General features: G+C 41.6%; 1 protein-coding gene across 4 annotated transcripts in view; it reads left to right on the top strand.

The window, feature by feature from the left end:
* Positions 1-15,754, top strand: part of SLC33A1 (solute carrier family 33 member 1) — a 30,528-nt gene extending 14,774 nt beyond the window's left edge. For 2 of the 4 annotated variants that reach the window (XM_080915802.1, XM_080915805.1), the window contains 3 exons: positions 328-445; positions 3,152-3,367; positions 4,474-5,480. In XM_080915802.1, the coding sequence (XP_080771928.1) occupies positions 328-445; positions 3,152-3,367; positions 4,474-4,641 (502 nt within the window). In that variant the 3' untranslated portion in view covers positions 4,642-5,480. Of the gene's footprint in view, positions 1-327; positions 446-3,151; positions 3,368-4,473; positions 5,481-15,683 lie in introns of those variants that run through there. The other 2 variants (XM_080915803.1, XM_080915804.1) reach the window with 2 other exon arrangements.
* The last annotated feature ends 1,748 nt before the right edge of the window (positions 15,755-17,502 follow it).

Here is a 17,502-nt window from a genome sequence, read left to right as displayed (position 1 = left end):
CATGTAGCTGAAACCGGGGAGGCATGACCATCTTCGGGGTCAGTGTCATTCGGGTGGGTGTTCTTTCTCTCTTTTTAGTCTTCTGGCACAGCTTTTGTTGGCGGGCTGTGGGATACGATGTTTTGTTATTGTCATTTTGAAAGCAGTGTATTTTTGGTTGTTCTGGAACTTATTGTGTAGACCAGGCTGGCCTCAGAGATTCATTTGCCACTGCCTCCTGAGTCTGAGACTGAAGACCTGTGACACCATGCCTGGGTCTAGCCATTTTTAATACAGGTTATTCTTTGACCTAAAGTGGGTGTCAACATAGTGTTTCTCTTTTTGTAGATTATTGCTTGGGTTAGAATATGCCCTACTTGTTTGGTGGACTCCTAAAGTAGAGCATCAAGGAGGATTCCCAATATATTTCTATATTATAGTGCTGCTGAGTTACGCATTACATCAGGTAAGCCAAGGTAAAGTGCTGGGTGAAGTGAAGGTGTATTTGTGTGTGCATGATATACACATGGTTATGTAAGTATGTGGGCCCTTGGGCACAAACATAAAGGCCAGAGCAGGATGTTGGCTGTTTTACACTGTCCATCTTATTACCCTGAAACAAGGGCTTCTCAGGAAACTGGAAGCTTGTCATCTTCACTAGGCTGGCAGGACAGTGAGCTCATTGGTGACCTGTTTCTCCTCCAACAGCTGGAGTTACAGGCGCTCGCTCACTCACTCACGGGTGAGGATGTGAACTCAGGTCTCCATGGTTGTACAGCACGCTCTCTTACATACCGGACTCTCTTCTAGTCCCTGAGGAAACATTTTCACAGCTACTTTAGTGAAGTTGAAGGTTTCCATGTGAGTTTGACAATAAAGTAATTTGATGGTGAACTTGTCAAATGTCTTTCAACTTTGTGAATTTTAGTCATGAGAAGTGAGCTTGTTTCTTTAAGTTGTTCACTTATTAAGAATTTATTATACTTAAAAATCTATTCCAACTAAGTTTACTCCTACTAACTAAGTATACCTTGGTCTGTTCTTAAATGTAGGAGAAGAAGCTTTTGTTTATTTTTGGTTTTGATACAGGTTCTGCCCATATAACCAACCACCTTAGGTTTAAAATCACTTCCATTGGCCTGAAACTAGGACTCATATTGATTTTCCTGCCTAATGTCAGTCCTCCAAATGCTAGGGTAATAGGCGAATGTGTACAGGGCTCAGATTTGGATTCTTTTTTTAATTTTTATTGTCTTTTCTTAGGCTAGAGAGATGGATACTGGATTGAGGTTGTAGTCTTTGACTTCAATATTGTATTAAAAGACTTAGTGTGAGATTTTTCTGGCATTATATGATAAACTGCCTTCTCTTTCTGTATTGTCTGTGCTTGCAGTCCACACAGGAAGGGGTCTCTACTTTAACCTCATTTAAGTTGCTGTTTCAGGAGAGAGTTTGATTCTAAATATAAGTGACTCAAGTAAATGGCAGAGGCTAAGCAGTAAGTTTTGATACTCAACTGTGATATGACTAATATATATTAAAGAGTCACTACATTTGGTTTAATAAAACCTAGTCTAAATTTTTTGAAAATAACATATTAACTTCTTGGTTTTTGGCTGGAACCTTAACAGTCTCAAAAGTTTTTCCCCCACACACAACTAAATAATTTAGAATACAGAACATTTCAGAGGTGGAGGCAGGAAGATCTGGTGTTCAGGGGCAGTCTTAGGCTAGCCTGAGCTACATGAGACCATGAGACTCTGTCTCACAAAACAAACAAACAAAAACACTCAATAAAAGAGAATTCCTTGGTGGATCATATGTAACCAACCATTTATGCTTGTAACATTATTAAGGTCAGTGTGTCAAATACATTTTTCTTTATGGCTTTCACAAGTTAATGCTAGGCACAGAGCAGAAATGAAAAAGGGGAGCTTGGTACAGTCACTGTCTCACTGTCAACCCAGGGAAAGAAATGTGTGGACTATGTTGTTATAGAGCAGAGGATCTTCTCTTTAGCTTTTGCTTTTCGTGGAGAACTTCTCCAAGTGTAGTCAGAGAAGCTTAGGCAGTCACACAGGGCTTCAGGAGAAAAGGTTCAGGCTTTGTAGATAGGAGACATGTGTGACCTGTGAAGCACGGCAGCAGCATGGTCACCCCTGACGTCTGCGTGAAGCCGCTGTCCTGAGTGCTGAGTCAGGCCAAGATCGTTGCCTGTTGTGGGATTTAGTATTAAAGTTACTAAGAGTTTTAGACCGCTTACCATGAAAGGCACTTGTTCAGTTTTGTGGAATGTAATGTCTTCAGTGTAACATGACGTTGTTCAGCACTGAGCTGCTCTCTCTGCCTCTGCATTCACATTCTCGTCCTTTTCATAAGCACCTCAGAGAACTAGGAGGGATATTATTGTGGAAATAATTTCTATCTTTCTAATTCATTTTTGCTCTTTTTTGGTTATTTTGGAGACAGTACCCCAGACCAGCCGTAAACATGAAATCCTTCTGCCTCTTTCTCCCAAATACTAGGATTAAAGATGTCTGTCTCCATTCCTGTCTCTTAAGTTTTATCTCCTAAGTTTATTTTTTTTCCCCTCTTTCTTCCTAGTTTGGGTTATAAATTTTGAAACTATTCTTCAATATCATTTATCACTATTTTTGGAAATATAACTATATATCCATGTCTTGTGTTTACATCTATAATGGAGATATATAAATGTATATATAAACATGTTTAGGTACAGAACACACAGGAATTTTGCCTTTTACTGTGTGTGCCCTTCATTGCCCTTTCTTCCTCCTCCTCAGTCTTTTCCTTTGACTGTTTATGGTACAGCGGATCTTACACCTTTGTCCTAGGAGTACGGTGTGTGCACTTCCATACTTATATCGGCATTCTCCTAAAGTGTTGCCTGTAGTGTGTGTACTCAAATGCTTATTGAGCTGAATTTAGTAAAAATTATGAAAATTTAATTGTTGTGATATTGATGCTCCTAGTTTAAGCACAGTTTTATAATTCTGATCATAGAAGTCAAAAAACAGGGCTGGGCTCTCGAGTTTATGCTTCCTGCTTGGTACCCCTGGCCCCCATGCTCAATTCTGAATATTCTTTCCACAAATAGAAAAGAAGAAAAGAAAATTTCCTTCCAGCTTTCTAATGTCCCCTCTTCTCGCAGGTCACTCTGTACAGCATGTATGTGTCGATAATGGCTTTCAATGCCAAGGTCAGCGACCCTCTAATTGGAGGAACATACATGACCCTCTTAAATACCGTGTCCAACCTGGGAGGAAACTGGCCTTCCACAGTGGCTCTTTGGCTAGTGGATCCTCTCACAGTGAAGGAGTGTGTAGGAGCTTCAAACCAGAATTGTCGGACTCCTGATGCTATCGAAGTGAGTTTTAGTTTTGGATAACTGAATAAGTTTTGAGATATGATTGCTGTGTCTAAAAGTAATATATATACCCATAGTTTTTAGTATGAAAATTATACATTTTAGCTCTATCATAATGAAGAGTAATTACAAATCAGTATCTGTAAGACTAGCTTAGTAAAGGTGCTTCTCAGCAAAGGAAGACATTCTCCCATACCGAGAGCTGCTGAACTGCATTTAAATGTAAACATAATAGCTAACAGTGCTAAGAAACGTGGCAGATGTAGCTGAAACTGAACTGTGAATGATTGACTGGCAAATTACTTCACAGTAATACTGTAAATTACTCTTGGGCCAGATAGACTGAGGAAGAAGCAAGCCAGTTGCCCTGAGCTCCAGGCCAGCCTGGTCTACATAAGGAGTGCCAGACTAGCTAGTCTATACAGTGAAACACTTTCTCAGAAAAACCAAGCAGGTTTGTTTACTTCTAGATTGGAGATTTCTTCACAGTTTCAAATATGAAAATCTCCATTTTGAAAATCACTATTATTTGCAGTAAGGGCTTTAAATTATTTCTAATCCTATTCATAGCATTGAAAAAATTAATTTTATGAACAGAGGCAGTAGTATATGATAATCCCAAAACTCCAGCCCGAGATAAGAGAATTGTGAATTTTGGGTCAGTGTTTTTCAGATAAGCCTGAGCCACATAGCAAGACCAAAGCAAAGAAAGTGGAACGAACTTCAGTATATCTTCCCATTTGGAATAAGTGAAATATTGAAATACTTTCTCAGGATGTATTTGATTGATCTCTGTAACACAAAATAGAGATATTCATTGTTGAATGTTTCCATGTAAAACTTTATAGAATGTAGACCCTGAGTATAACTCAGTTGGGTAATGCTCACCTAGCACGCACAGAACACTGAGATTTACACCTACAACCAAGCTTTGTGATGTGTGCCTATTGTCCCGTCACTTGAGAGGTGGAAAGAGGAGATTCGGAAGTTCGGGACTATCCTTAGGTACACAGTCTGAAGCTAGCTTAGGCTGAGACCCTATCTCTATAAAGCAAGCAGTAAGAACAAAAAAGTTATAGAATATTTGTATAATTTTATTTTTACAGCTTTGCAAAAAACTTGGCGGCTCGTGTGTTACAGCTCTGGATGGTTATTATGTGGAATCCATTATCTGTGTTCTCATTGGATTTGGTTGGTGGTTCTTTCTTGGTCCAAAATTTAAAAAGTTACAGGATGAAGGACCGTCCTCATGGAAGTGCAAAAGGAACATCTGATGCCAACATTACTGGACATTCTAGAAGGTAACTATAGCTTAGTTTTACTGAGAAGCTATGATAATCAGTGTGCAGGAGTGTAAAATACTGTTTTAGGACACTTAATTTAAAATGCCAAATAGTTGATAAAAACAGATTTCTTTGTATGTTTGATCATAGTTTTCCTTGCCTTATCAATGTATTTAAAGTTTACTTAAGGCTAGGAAACAACCCTTTTGGTTGTATCACTTGATTTCTGTTAATTTACTGACCAAAGCATATTGTAAGCTGCAGTGGAATGTTCTTGGGAGGTCACCATGCTGTCAAGTGTTGTTAGTGCCGGGCATTGAGTTGTACTTGACTGTGGTACAATGTATCTAAAGTGGAGGGAGCTCAATGGTCAGGTACTAACTAGCTAGTTTAACCTTATTGGAAGTTAATTCTCACTTGGAATTGTAAATTTGTAAAAATTTATGTGAGATTTGATGCAAAGAAAATGTAGAGTGCTAAGACATTGAAGTTTTTTTCCTGACTATAACCACATTGTACAAACGAATCTGTTAAAAATAACTATTTTAAATGTACTTTTTGCTTTTGTAAGCATGAAAGATTTATAAGAAGATTATCTGAACTATTTTTTTATAAAATGAGAGCTATGGTTTTTAATTTATTGATTTCCCTATCTCGTCCTCCCTTTTGGGGAAGCTCTTTTGATTTCCTGTTAACTCTTGTCCTAGGTTTACATATGATTTTGTCACAAGTGCATCATGGCACACAGACAGCTAATGAGGGATCAAGTTTGTGGTGCATATGTGATTATGGCTGAGTTGTAAGACTAAAAATTTAATGTTATTCCTACTGTAGAGAAGAAAATGTAAACTGACAACTAAATAAAATTTTACATGAGTAACACCAAATATCTCAAAGCTGTTGTTTTATAAAGAGATTTCTTTTGTTCCTTTGACAAATTAAATCATTCTCTAGAAGATTATTTCTTTTTTTTCTTAAAACTAAGCATTTTATTAGAGAAAAATTTTTATAATTACTTTATGCCAAATCAGGAGTCATATTTCTGTTTCTTAAAACACATGCTTTCAGTTGTAAGGAATGAGGCTCAGCTGAGACTTGCTGGGCCGGAGAGTTAGAACAAGTGCGACAGCAGTGTCCAGGCTGCTGCGTGTCCCGCGTGCTGTAAAGAAAGGCTCCGAGACAGGTTCCCGCTGCCCGGAACATTCTCTGTGAACCAGACCTTTGTGTGCTGAGAGTAAAGCGGCACACCACTAATCCAGACAGTTTACACCATAGCTCTGTGAAATTCATCGGTATATGTGGTGAATATATGGATCTTATGCCATCCTGTCTCAGAAGAAAATAAAGGGAGAGAACTGGGCATGATGGTATATGTTTTAATCCCAGCACTCAGGAGGGAGAGGGAGACTTTGAGCACAAAAAGAAAACTGTTGGCCGCTAGACCGTCTCAGGAAATGTGAGGAACTGCAGAATGTGTTAGCTCTTTCGGGAGGTGAAGTGATGCTTCCGCCATCACTGTGACGCATTTCCTGGCGAGCGTCCGTGGGAGGAGGGGGTTGCTTTATTTTCTGTTTTAGAGAAATATTAGTCCATCACAATTGGGATACATGGCAGGATGCCTCAGTCCTGCATTAAGAACCTATGGCTCCTTGTTCACCTAGCAGCAGACAGGAAGCAGAAAGTGCATGAAGGGTCAGGACCAGGAGTGTCACCAGTCAACTCTTACCTTTTAAAGCGTCCATGGCATGCACGATAGCAGCACAGGCAAGGGGCCAACTTAAAACAGCCTAAAAGGGGTATTCCAGATTCAAACTACTAAAACATTCAAAGCAAAGTACCAAGACGGGGTAACTTTAGAGATTTTTTATTTATTTTTTAATTCCAGAGGCTAAAAATCCAAGATTAAGGTGTTGGTAGTTAGGGAAGACCTCCCCTGAGGTCTTACTTAGTTGAAAGTAGTTGAGAGTCACCCTCCCAATATGTCTTCACACAACCCTCTTCCACTGTATGCAGTGATCTTGGTTTTTCTTCCTCTTAGATTGGTTCTGGGTGGTCAAGGTTTATTCTTATTTGCCCTATCTCTAAATGCAGTGATATTGGAAGTTAGGACTTCAGTTTATTGATTTTGAAAAGATACACAATTCAGACCTAAAGAGGTTTTGTCATATATACACATCTCAAAGGAAGATGTCACCTGGTGCGATGAGACATCTTGATTTTGAAAATCTGGAGAAATTGAATTTTGTCTGCTTTCTAGAAACAAATATTTCAAAGGCTAAAACCCTCCCAGCCTTGACTTGGGGAGTGGTTCTGAGAGAAGGGCTGTTTGAGAGCGAGCGGCAAAATGAATAACCTGAAGTCGAATTGTGGGTCCAAGCTTACAGCCTGTGTTCTGCTCGAGATAGCTTTCTAGATTGCTCTCCGTGTTCTGATCTCTCTCTCTCTCTCTCTCTCTCTCTCTCTCTCTCTCTCTCTCTCTCTCTCTCTGTCTGTCTGTCTGTCTCTCTCTCTCTCTCTCTGTCTCTCTCTCCCTCCCTCCCTCCCTCTCATTGCTCAGGCTTTTTTGCAATCCTAAAACCTCTCTGGATAGCTCATCTCTTACAGATCAAAAGTCCAGTCTTATTTACATATCAATTCAATCATTAACCAAGGATCTCTTTTGATTATCCCTTGAATCAGCATCCCTCCACCCCAGCCCCTTGATTGTAGAAAGAGGCAGCAAACCGAAGAACAGACTGTAAGATAGCTGGGTGGGACCCTGCCCCACCCTGCCCCACCCTGTCCTGAAATTGCCATTACCCGGACCTAACTCAGCTAGGTCTCAGACTGACCTTGCACTCAAGAATCCACCTGTCTTTGTTAGCATAAACAAATAATTTAGCTGGGTGGGATGTGGGGCAGTGGACTGTGCCCCCAGATAGAACTGGTAAGGGAGTAGCAAAGTTTAGAACCCTGACAAAACATATAATTGAGAACGGAAGGAATTTAAACTAGCTCCCAACCAGATTTCCTATCCTGGAATACGTGACCATGACACCCCATGAAGAAGACCATGACAACTTATCAAATAGCATAGAATTTAGGGTTCTTCATGCTAATGAGGTATCTAGATAGGCTCTGAGTGTTTAGCCATTGAACTTCTCTTCTTGGATATTTCTTCAAAGTGTACTTAGACTTATTCACCCTGAGTAAGTCTTATACATTTTCATCTGCCATGATGAAAGTAGTTTAAACAAGCAAAGACTTTCTTTTATCAGGAACTGCCTGGGGTGTGAGGTGGGACATCAGGGAATCTCAACTGTTCATGGTTCTCAGCAGCTTCTGGGTGCCCAGGAATGTAAGAACCATGGAGTCCATCCCAGCCCCTTCCTTTTTTCACCTGGAAAAACATGGGCTGGAACTCCTTAGAGTGCACTTGGACTGCACTTGGCCTTTCCTGAGCTGTGTGTCTGCAAGTAATTTGACACCCCAGTGACGAGGTGGAAATGCAGACCCACTGTGGGATCTAGCCTTGTGATCACTATTTTCTAAATCTCTTTATCTCCTCCCTTAGTATCTTTTTGACAAGTTGGCTTATAGTGCAGCTGCCTCTGTTCCTTTAGATGTGTGAAGCTCTTTATACAATTCATATTTCATCCTTACATTTTGCTAGTTGAGAATGTATATTTTTTAAACTCATGTTTTCAGGGTTCTTTCCCACAGCCTTAAGGGCTGTCCTGAAGGTCACAGCATTCCATCATTTTGCTGAAATATAGATATGCCCTTGCCTCCTGAACTCATAATGTCTCTGATTATCATGGAGTCATTAATCTCAGCAGAGAGAACATCCACGAAGGAGGACTGTGAAAATATGTACACCATTATACAAACACGCCTTTCACCCATGGCAACCATCCGGGGCAGGAACCATGTCATGCCATCCCTTACACATAGCCAAACAGGACTCAGAACCCTAAGATAATCTGTTTTCAGCTAAGAACCAATGAGTCTGTCCATGCTACAGAAATATGTGTATTTTTAGGACAGTATAAATATAGATCTTAAAAACAGGCATTTTAAAGCTGAATACTAGTGTATACCTGAAGACCAAGCACTAAGGGTGCAGAGACAGGAGGAGCAGCAGAAGTGAATAAGACTGTCTTTGGTGGGTTAGGGGAGGAAGAGATAGTGTTGAAGGTGGCACATGCCTATAATCCCAGAACTCAAGAGGCAGAGGCAGGTGGATCTGAATTTGAGGCCAGCCTTGTCTACATAGTAAGTTCTAGGACAGCCAGTGCTACATAAAGACACCTTGTCTCAACACCCACCACAACCTTTAAATTAACTATTAGTCAAGCCATTAACTTCAGTTTTCTCCTACTTGAAATGAGACAGACTATCAAAGTATTATTATCTATCTACTTTTTTAAAGGGTAAGTATTGTACTATAGCCCAGACTATTCTGAAATGTTCCGTCTAAACTGGTTCTAAACTCAAAGAAAACCTCTGGCCTCATTCTCCCAAGTTCTGGGATTAGAGACAGGATCCACCATATCTGACTTTAAAGTAGTGTGGGACACTTGGCATAGGTTCAGTATTTTAAATTAATATCTTAGTAGTGAGGTAAGAGGGTTGAGGCAAAATTTTGAAGTTTTGTATAGGGGTGGTCATGTTCTCCAATTTGTTTTTGATCTATCAGTAAAGAAGCCATGGGACAATTGATGGACAGAAAGAATAGGCAGGACTTTCAGGTCCCCAGGGGGCAAGTAACAGATACAAGAAGAGAGAAGAGTTTACCATGCTTCTGAGGGAGAAAAGGTGACCAGCCATGTGAGATCTTGGATGGAGCGGCCACAACTGAAGTTGAGGGCAGGTGGAGAGGTGGAGCGCTAAGAGTATTGCTAAAGGCACACTTCTCCAGTGTGGAGAAAAGTAGCACCCAGCAACTGTGCCAAAAAGACATTGAAATTGAGCAATGTGTGTTGTATCTGTGTGTGTGTGTCCATCTATGTGTGTCTGTGTGTCTTTAATCTGTGGAATCAAGGGAAGTTGGGTGGGAGCTGATAGCGCTGCCCATTCCTGGAACTTAGGCCAGGTAGGAAAAGCTACATACAACAGTTTTGTGTGGAGATATCCAATTTTGTAAGTCAAGGAATGAATTTTATACAAAAGCAGAAAGAAACAGCTGAAGACTTTTGTTGTGGAGAAAAGGCCATCAGACCTGAGACTGTAGGAGAGTTGCTAGGTCAGATTTAGAGCCTGTTGTGCTGAAAGAGTTAAAATTTCAAGTTAGCTCCCACTAACCCTGCTTTGAGGTAAAGTATGCTTCAAAGCTAAAAGCAAAATAACTTGTTTACAGAAATAGCCCAAACCCAGACCTAGACTTGATAAGGTCTGGGCTGGCCTTGCAGTCCTAAGAGAAACAAAGTATGAAGGTCAGTGTGTCCCAAAACAGAGTGGTCTAGAGTTGAATCATATCCAAAAGCAGACAGAGAGTGCTAATTTGAATAAACCAATGAAATTATGTGCTTGTTGCCAACTGCTTATGTAATTTTCCCTATAAATATGTCCCCCTAATTGAGTTCAGGGTCGATGCCTCTGTCCCCTGCGTGAGATATGTATCGGCCCGAAGCTCCGTCATTAAGCTACCTCGTGCTTTTGCAGCAAGAAGGTCTCTTGCGTTTCATTGGGTGACACCGTGTCCTGAGACTCGAGTGTGGGGTCCCCGAAAGGGGGTCCTACAGTGCTCTACTACTGAACCACACCACCAGCTCAATAACTGCATTTTAAAAAGAAAGGATTTTATTTGCTTTTATGTCCATGAGAGGTTTGTCCACATATATGTACAATTTTTCTATATCTGATGTCCTCAGAAGCTAGAAGAGAGCATCAGATCTCCTCAAACAGGAATTACAGAAGATTGTGAACCATTATGTGGGTGCTGGGAACCAAACCTGGGTCTTTTTATGAGCAGCAAGTGTTTCTAACCATTGAACATCTCTCCAGTCACTAACTCTGAATTTTATAAAAAGAGGAAGAGGTGCTGGAAAGATAACTCAGTAGTTAAAAGCATTTGCTGCTTAATCGTGTGGACTGGATATTAGACCACAGCACCCACAGTGTGCCAGCTTACAGCTGCCAGCTCCAAGTATCTATCATCTGTTTTCCTCAAGACCTGTACATGTGTACAAGTATCCATACATGAAGACGTATACAGATGCAAACAGGCACATAAAAATAATTAAATTCAGATAAAGAAATGAAGTCATGATAAAACACCTTTATATTTTTTAAAGAACATTTAAGTTTCTCAAGTTAATAATTTTTGATGAGAAAAGGTGAAGGAGTTGCCTTCTACCCTAAACTATAACACTTACCCTTGTTTTTTTTTTTGTTTTTTTTTTTTTTTTAAGTGTTTTATTATGTAGCCCAGGATGGCCTCAAATTTCTCTCAGTCCTCCTGCCTCATCTCCCAAGTGCTGAGATTATAGGCATGTGCTCTAAAAGAGAATAGCAGACAAGAAACAAACTGTAATGGTAGCTTTAGAAAAGGACAAATAAATACAAATCGAGTCCAGAAATTGTGAAGGTAAGTTGGAAGGAATTTGTTACCTCTAAGAAACAAGACGATAGCTGTGTAGGGGTGGCTAGGGACTGTTCCTACACGTGTGTTTTTCTAAGCAGTTGAAACTGAATATTGTCTTAAATTTAGTGAGTCAGGAAAATAAGAGCACAGGGTGTAACAATTTTTAGGCTAAACTTGTAGAGACAGAAGGGTAAAGACTATAGTGTGTATGCTTATTGTTTTTTATTTTTAAGATTATTGTTTTTTGTTTGTAGGAGTTTTGCCTCCATGTATGTATGTATATGCAGTGTGTGCATGCCTGGTGCCCAGGAAGGCTGAAAGATTATTTGATCCCCTTGGACTGGAGTTACAGAGAAGTGTGAGCTGCCATGTTGATTCTGAGAAATGAATCCTGGTCCTCTGTAAGAAGAGCAGGTGCTCTTAATCCCCCGAGCCAAATATCCACCCTCAAGAAAATAGTCTATTCCAATATTTTATCATTATAAAAAATTAACTGATTGGCTTTACTATTTTGTCTTTTATTTTTAAAAAATTCAAAGTTGTTTATTCTTCATGGCCAGTGTCAATGTAGTGTTGCTAGTTGCTCCTCATGTCTAGAGCTAGCTGTACATCAGTCCTCTGGTGGTGCTCCCTTTCTCAGCAGTCCTCTGGTGGTGCTCCCTTTCTCAGCAGTCCTCTGGTGGTGCTCCCTTTCTCAGCAGTCCTCTGGTGGTGCTCCCTTTCTCAGCAGTCCTCTGGTGGTGCTCCCTTTCTCAGCAGTCCTCTGGTGGCGCTCCCTTTCTCAGCAGTCCTCTGGTGGCGCTCCCTTTCTCAGCTCTAATATTCCTCACTACAAGTATGTATATTTCCTGTAAAGTGTAATCAGAAAATAAAAACTTCTTTTAGGACAAATGGTGTCTCCTGAGTGCTGAAATTATTCTCCATAATCTAAGCTGAATTCCTCAACAAATCTTGCCCATCATAATTCTGCCGACCACCTGCAATGAGAATCCCAGGTTGAAGAAGAGCTGGATGTTCAAGATAAACTAAAGAACATATTCTATGGGTACTTCTCCTTTAACATTAGCAGTGGGAGCTAGAGGCGTGGGCAAGCAGTCTAGAGTACCGTTTGCTCTTCCAGGAGACTTGGGTTGATCACACCGTCCATATGGTGTGGTTCACAACCCTCTGTGACTCCAGCCCCAGGAGATGTGTTGCTCTCTTCTGGGTACTGCATGCACTTGGTGCACATCCACACATGCAGGAAAAATATGCCATTGTATATAAAAATGAACAAATCAATAAAAGATTAACAACTTTCAGTTATTAGTTTGGCCCCAGCACTACAAAAAGTTAAATAGAAGAAAACAAACAAACCTGTCCACAGCGGCCATGACCACAGGTTCCTGAGTGCTGGAGCAGCCAAAATCTAGCACTTTATTCAAAACACCATTCAAAATCCCTCATATAAATGAGTCAGGAGGACCCATGATTGTAAAGGTAGTTGTCTGGTAATTTCCTGTTTTACACAAAAAGCAGGCACATAAGAAGGTATTCACTTGCTTGTTTACTTGCTTGCTTTTGTTTTTTGTTTTTGTTTTTCAAGACAGCGTTTCTTTGTATAGTCCTGGCTGTCCTGAAAACTAGACTGGCCTCAAACTTCTGTGACTCCCACGTTCTGGGACTAAAGGTGTGTGCCACCATGCCCAACTTAATGGAGTTTTCTAAAGACAATGTAGCAGTCATCTCACTGGGAAAGTTCTGAGCTGCTGCTGCTGCTCCTGTTGACAGCTCCCCTGCCTCCATGATAGCCACCTAGGCACCGTCCAAATTAGCTCCTAAACAGTGACAAGATTCATATCACATCTCTCCTTCTTAAACCAGTATACCGACACCCAGTTTATATCCTTTAATTTATAACCTTATTCTGAACTTAGAATAGCTGCTCAAAAGTGAACTCTCCCGTCTCACACGCCGAGATTCCACATAACCAGCTCTATGTGGAGAAAATTAGTTGAGTAGATTGCACATACATAACTAGATTTATGCAAGAGAGACTGAACCTAGGGCTGTGGGTGGTTGAACAAGCATTCTATCAACTGAGCTACATCTTTAGCGACAAGGGTGAACTTCTAATTTAATTACATATCAATGATGAATTTTAACTAGAAGAGACATCATCTTTTGAGTTTGGAAAGCATGGGAAATTTTAATAATAATGTTAATGAAAAAATGTTATGGCCTGATCTTGATAGAATAGCTGTGGCTGTTTTGTTCCATGCCATATTGTTGCTGTGACATGCCTGACACTCAGTGACACAGAGAAGTGACTCGGCTCAAGGACATGCTGACCATATACCCTGTTTGGTTCTATATGTTCTGAATCTTCCATTTGAGGTTTTCTATGTTAAGAAATTTTACAAAGTTTTACATAGGACCCATCAAATCAAAGGTCAATATGAACTGTTATATCTAAAATATCTTGAGTCAGAGCTGACCACTGGGCAGCACTTCCTGCACCTACATATGATCTCACTGTGGGTTTTGTGACTGACATGGAAGAATGCTACTAATAAGCCCAAAAGTATTGATAATAACACTCTTGCTCTGTTGCTTCAATGTCCTGAAATTCCCATTTACCACTCCTCCTCCCCCTTACCGTACTCGGGACCAATCGGTTTAAAGGGTAGCTGATCACACTTTGCCTAGGAAGCCAACTACTCCCCTCTTTGCCCTTTAAACTTTTGAACCTGGTTTCCCATATAAAAAGCCAGCCCTGAGGACAGACTACTGCCACACTTAGGAGTCTAGTGTAGTGCTGCATGTCCAACAAGCTCCTTTCATTAAATGATACTGGTGTATGGATAGTTTGTGTGGCCATTTCCAGACCCCAATAAAGAAGATGTTAAAATTGGGGGAGCTGAGGTAGTTAAAAACACACACTGTATAGAGAGCCTGAAATCAGTTCCCACTACAAGTATTTTTTTACTGTTGCATTATGATTTAATTTAATTGCACACAAAAAAAAAACCTGAAACCAGAACTCCTCCAGATTTCTAACATGCCTCCATATTCAACTGTGCATTGTTACAATTAATTATATTGTGAATTTTACATCGTGATGGATGTAACACCTCAAGTTATAAAATGAAATTAATGTAAACACTTTGTTGAATGTTTTCATGCTGAAGATCAAAGCCATGTTTTATGGGCAACTTAAAGAATTACAATATACCATACTGGTGCTTACTTTAACATGTTAGTCACTAACTGCCATGATCCTGAACTGACTTCCATGCCTAAAAAAATGGCAAACTAACTCTCATAGGTAACAAGCAAGGGGGAAAAATTCCTTCACTAATGCAGTGCCTGCCTCTCAGTACTGGGTAAGCAGCTGCTTCCCAGGGTAAGAACAGTGGCAGTCATGGGTTCACCCGACTGATTACTACACAGCTATGCTAGTGTTTTATTAATTCAAAAGCACTTTACAAGAAAAATATAAGCATGGCTTCCAATAGGAATGTTACACCTGGACTTGATACCAAGCTCACAGAGTGGGTGTGCAAGGAAAATCGGGCTTTCAAATTAAACAAAAATTTATAACCAAAATTTTAATCCCAAGGGTTCTCATAAACATATTACAAATGGGGCTGGTGAGACAGCTCAGTGGTTAAGAGCACTGGCTGCTCTTCCAGAGGTCCTGAGTTCAAATCCCAGCAGCCACATGGTGGCTCACAACCATCTGTAATGGGATCTGATGCCCTCTCCTGGTGTGTCTGAAGACAGCTACAGTGTACTTATAATAAATAAATAAATTAAATTTAAAAAAAACATATTACAAATGACAGCGTGAAAAACAAGATCTTACACAGTAACTGTTCAAGCTCCGCAGTGTACCCTGAAACTGATAGGACCCGGGTATCTTGGTTTTACATGTCCAAATAAAGACGTTCCCGCATACAGCAACCAGGAGGGACCGGCTTCGCAAACCTCCCGAGTGCTGACCCTACCCTTCCCCTGCTGGCTGCGTTCACAGCAGCTCTGAAAGACTGCTTACCATTTGACCCAGCGCCACAGTCTCAGTTACTACAGGAACCACAGCTTTATTCCGCTTTTTTCACTGTCTGACGGTGCTTTATATCATTAGCACATCACACTTAAAACTGGGCAGGATCTAGATTTCTTTCAGTCTATGAAAAACTAAAATTCAAAGAAAATCCAACCTCGCTTAAGGGAACATTGTAAAGTAACAGTTCTTGGTATCACATGCCTATATGATCCATTTGAAACCATAGAGAATGACATTGTTTTGTGTGTCACTGTTCCAAAAGACAAAACAAATTTGAACAGTTAAACATCTTTAAAATGCACCAGGATTATGAGGTCTCAAACAAAATTTTAATTTCCTGTACATACTTCTGTCAAATGAAGTTATTTCCTGTACACCATTTTTGTAAACTCTTCTTCTATTTCCTTTCGTTTGACCTAGATCCGCTAGACCTAGAGAAGGATCGTGACGGCTTGTGATTTCTCTCACCAGACAGAGAGCTTTCTTTTCCCCTACCTCTAGAAAGTGACCGCTCACTTTCTAGATCATGGATTCAACAGGCCAAGCTTAAACCCTAACGCTCCGGCAGGCCCACCCGCTCCCCTCTGGATCTGCTCCCACAGCCGCTCTCGGTCCCGCAGCATCCACAAAATGGCCTTACAAATATTCTTAAAAGTCAGATTCTGAGTTTTGATGTAAGTAAATTGAAGGTCCCACGGGTGAGTAGGAGGAGACGCCTGCAGGGGCAGCAAGAGGTCCTGGGACCGGTCCCTGACCAAGGGACGAATGAGGACAGCAAGATGTGCTGAAAAACAAGGCCGGAGGGACAGGCAGATGGGGGACAGGCAGATGGTGGACAGGCAGACGGGGGACAGGCAGAAGAGGAACAGGCAGACGGGGGACAGGCAGATGGGGGACAGGCAGAAGGGGAACAGGCAGACGGGGACAGGCAGACGGGGGACAGGCAAAGGGGAACAGGCAGACGGGAGCAGGCAGACGGGGGACAGACAGACGGGGGACAGGCAGAAGGGGGACAGGCAGACGGGGGACAGGCAGACGGAGGACAGGCAGACGGGGGACAGGCAGACTGGGACAGGCAGACGGTGGACAGGCAGACGGTGGACAGGCAGACGGGGGACAGACAGACGGTGGACAGGCAGATGGGGGACAGGCAGAAGGGGAACAGGCAGACGGGAACAGGCAGACGGGGACAGGCAGACGGGGGACAGGCAGACGGGGGACAGGCAAAGGGGAACAGGCAGACGGGGAGAGGCAGACGGTGGACAGGCAGAAGGGGAACAGGTAGACGGGGGACAGGCAGAAGGGGAACAGGTAGACGGGGGACAGGCAGACGGGGGACAGGCAGACGGGGGACAGGCAGATGGGGGACAGGCAGAAGGGGAACAGGCAGACGGGAACAGGCAGATGGGGGACAGGCAGAAGGGGAACAGGCAGACGGGGACAGGCAGACTGGGACAGGCAGATGGGGGACAGGCAGAAGGGGAACAGGCAGACGGGAACAGGCAAAGGGGAACAGGCAGACGGGGGACAGGCAGACGATGGGTTCCACTGGAAATTAAAGCTAAGGCTGGAGTTTACTGTGGTATTTTTGAGATGAGATTAGCCAACTTTCGTTTTCTAATTTTCTGAGCAGTTCTTGGAACTCGAGGGGCTGACCCATGGTGACTTAGTCCTGTAGGTATGAGAGCATGACGAGAGACTTCAACCCTTCAGTGGACTAGATCACTGTTGTCCGCTCACGACGATATAGGAGAAATGCCCTCTTTTCCCGTCTGGTGCTTTTGACACATGGACCTGTGTGTGCACATCATGTAACATAGGCTTCCCAAGGGAGTGCCACTGTCATGTGGGGGTGTGGAAACGCTAATTCACAACCTTACAGATTTGATTTCTGTAAGCCAAGTCTATTATATTTTTTTTCATTTTTTATTTTATATTTTTTCAATGCTAGGAATCTAGCCCAGGACCTCACATGTTAGGAGACTTCTCCTGTAACATTTTGAACATTATATTTAAATAGAGATGATAATATAATGAACTATGCAGAGTTAAACAACTTCTAATACTTCTAACACCAACTGTAAAGTTTGGGAATATCCAAGGACATTTGGTTTAAAATTTGTTTTAAGATCAGCTGTGGCAATTTGTTTTAAAAATATGTTCGCTTATGAAGTCATGAACAACAGTGACTTCCCTCAGCAACCATGTGTGAGAAATCGTGGAACACGGAACCAGCGAT

Source organism: Micromys minutus, assembly GCF_963924665.1.
Source record: "Micromys minutus genome assembly, chromosome: 4".
Classification (NCBI taxonomy): domain Eukaryota; kingdom Metazoa; phylum Chordata; class Mammalia; order Rodentia; family Muridae; genus Micromys; species Micromys minutus.
The sequence above is the reverse complement of the archived record's forward strand: the minus strand, read 5'-3'. Positions and strand labels throughout refer to the sequence as shown.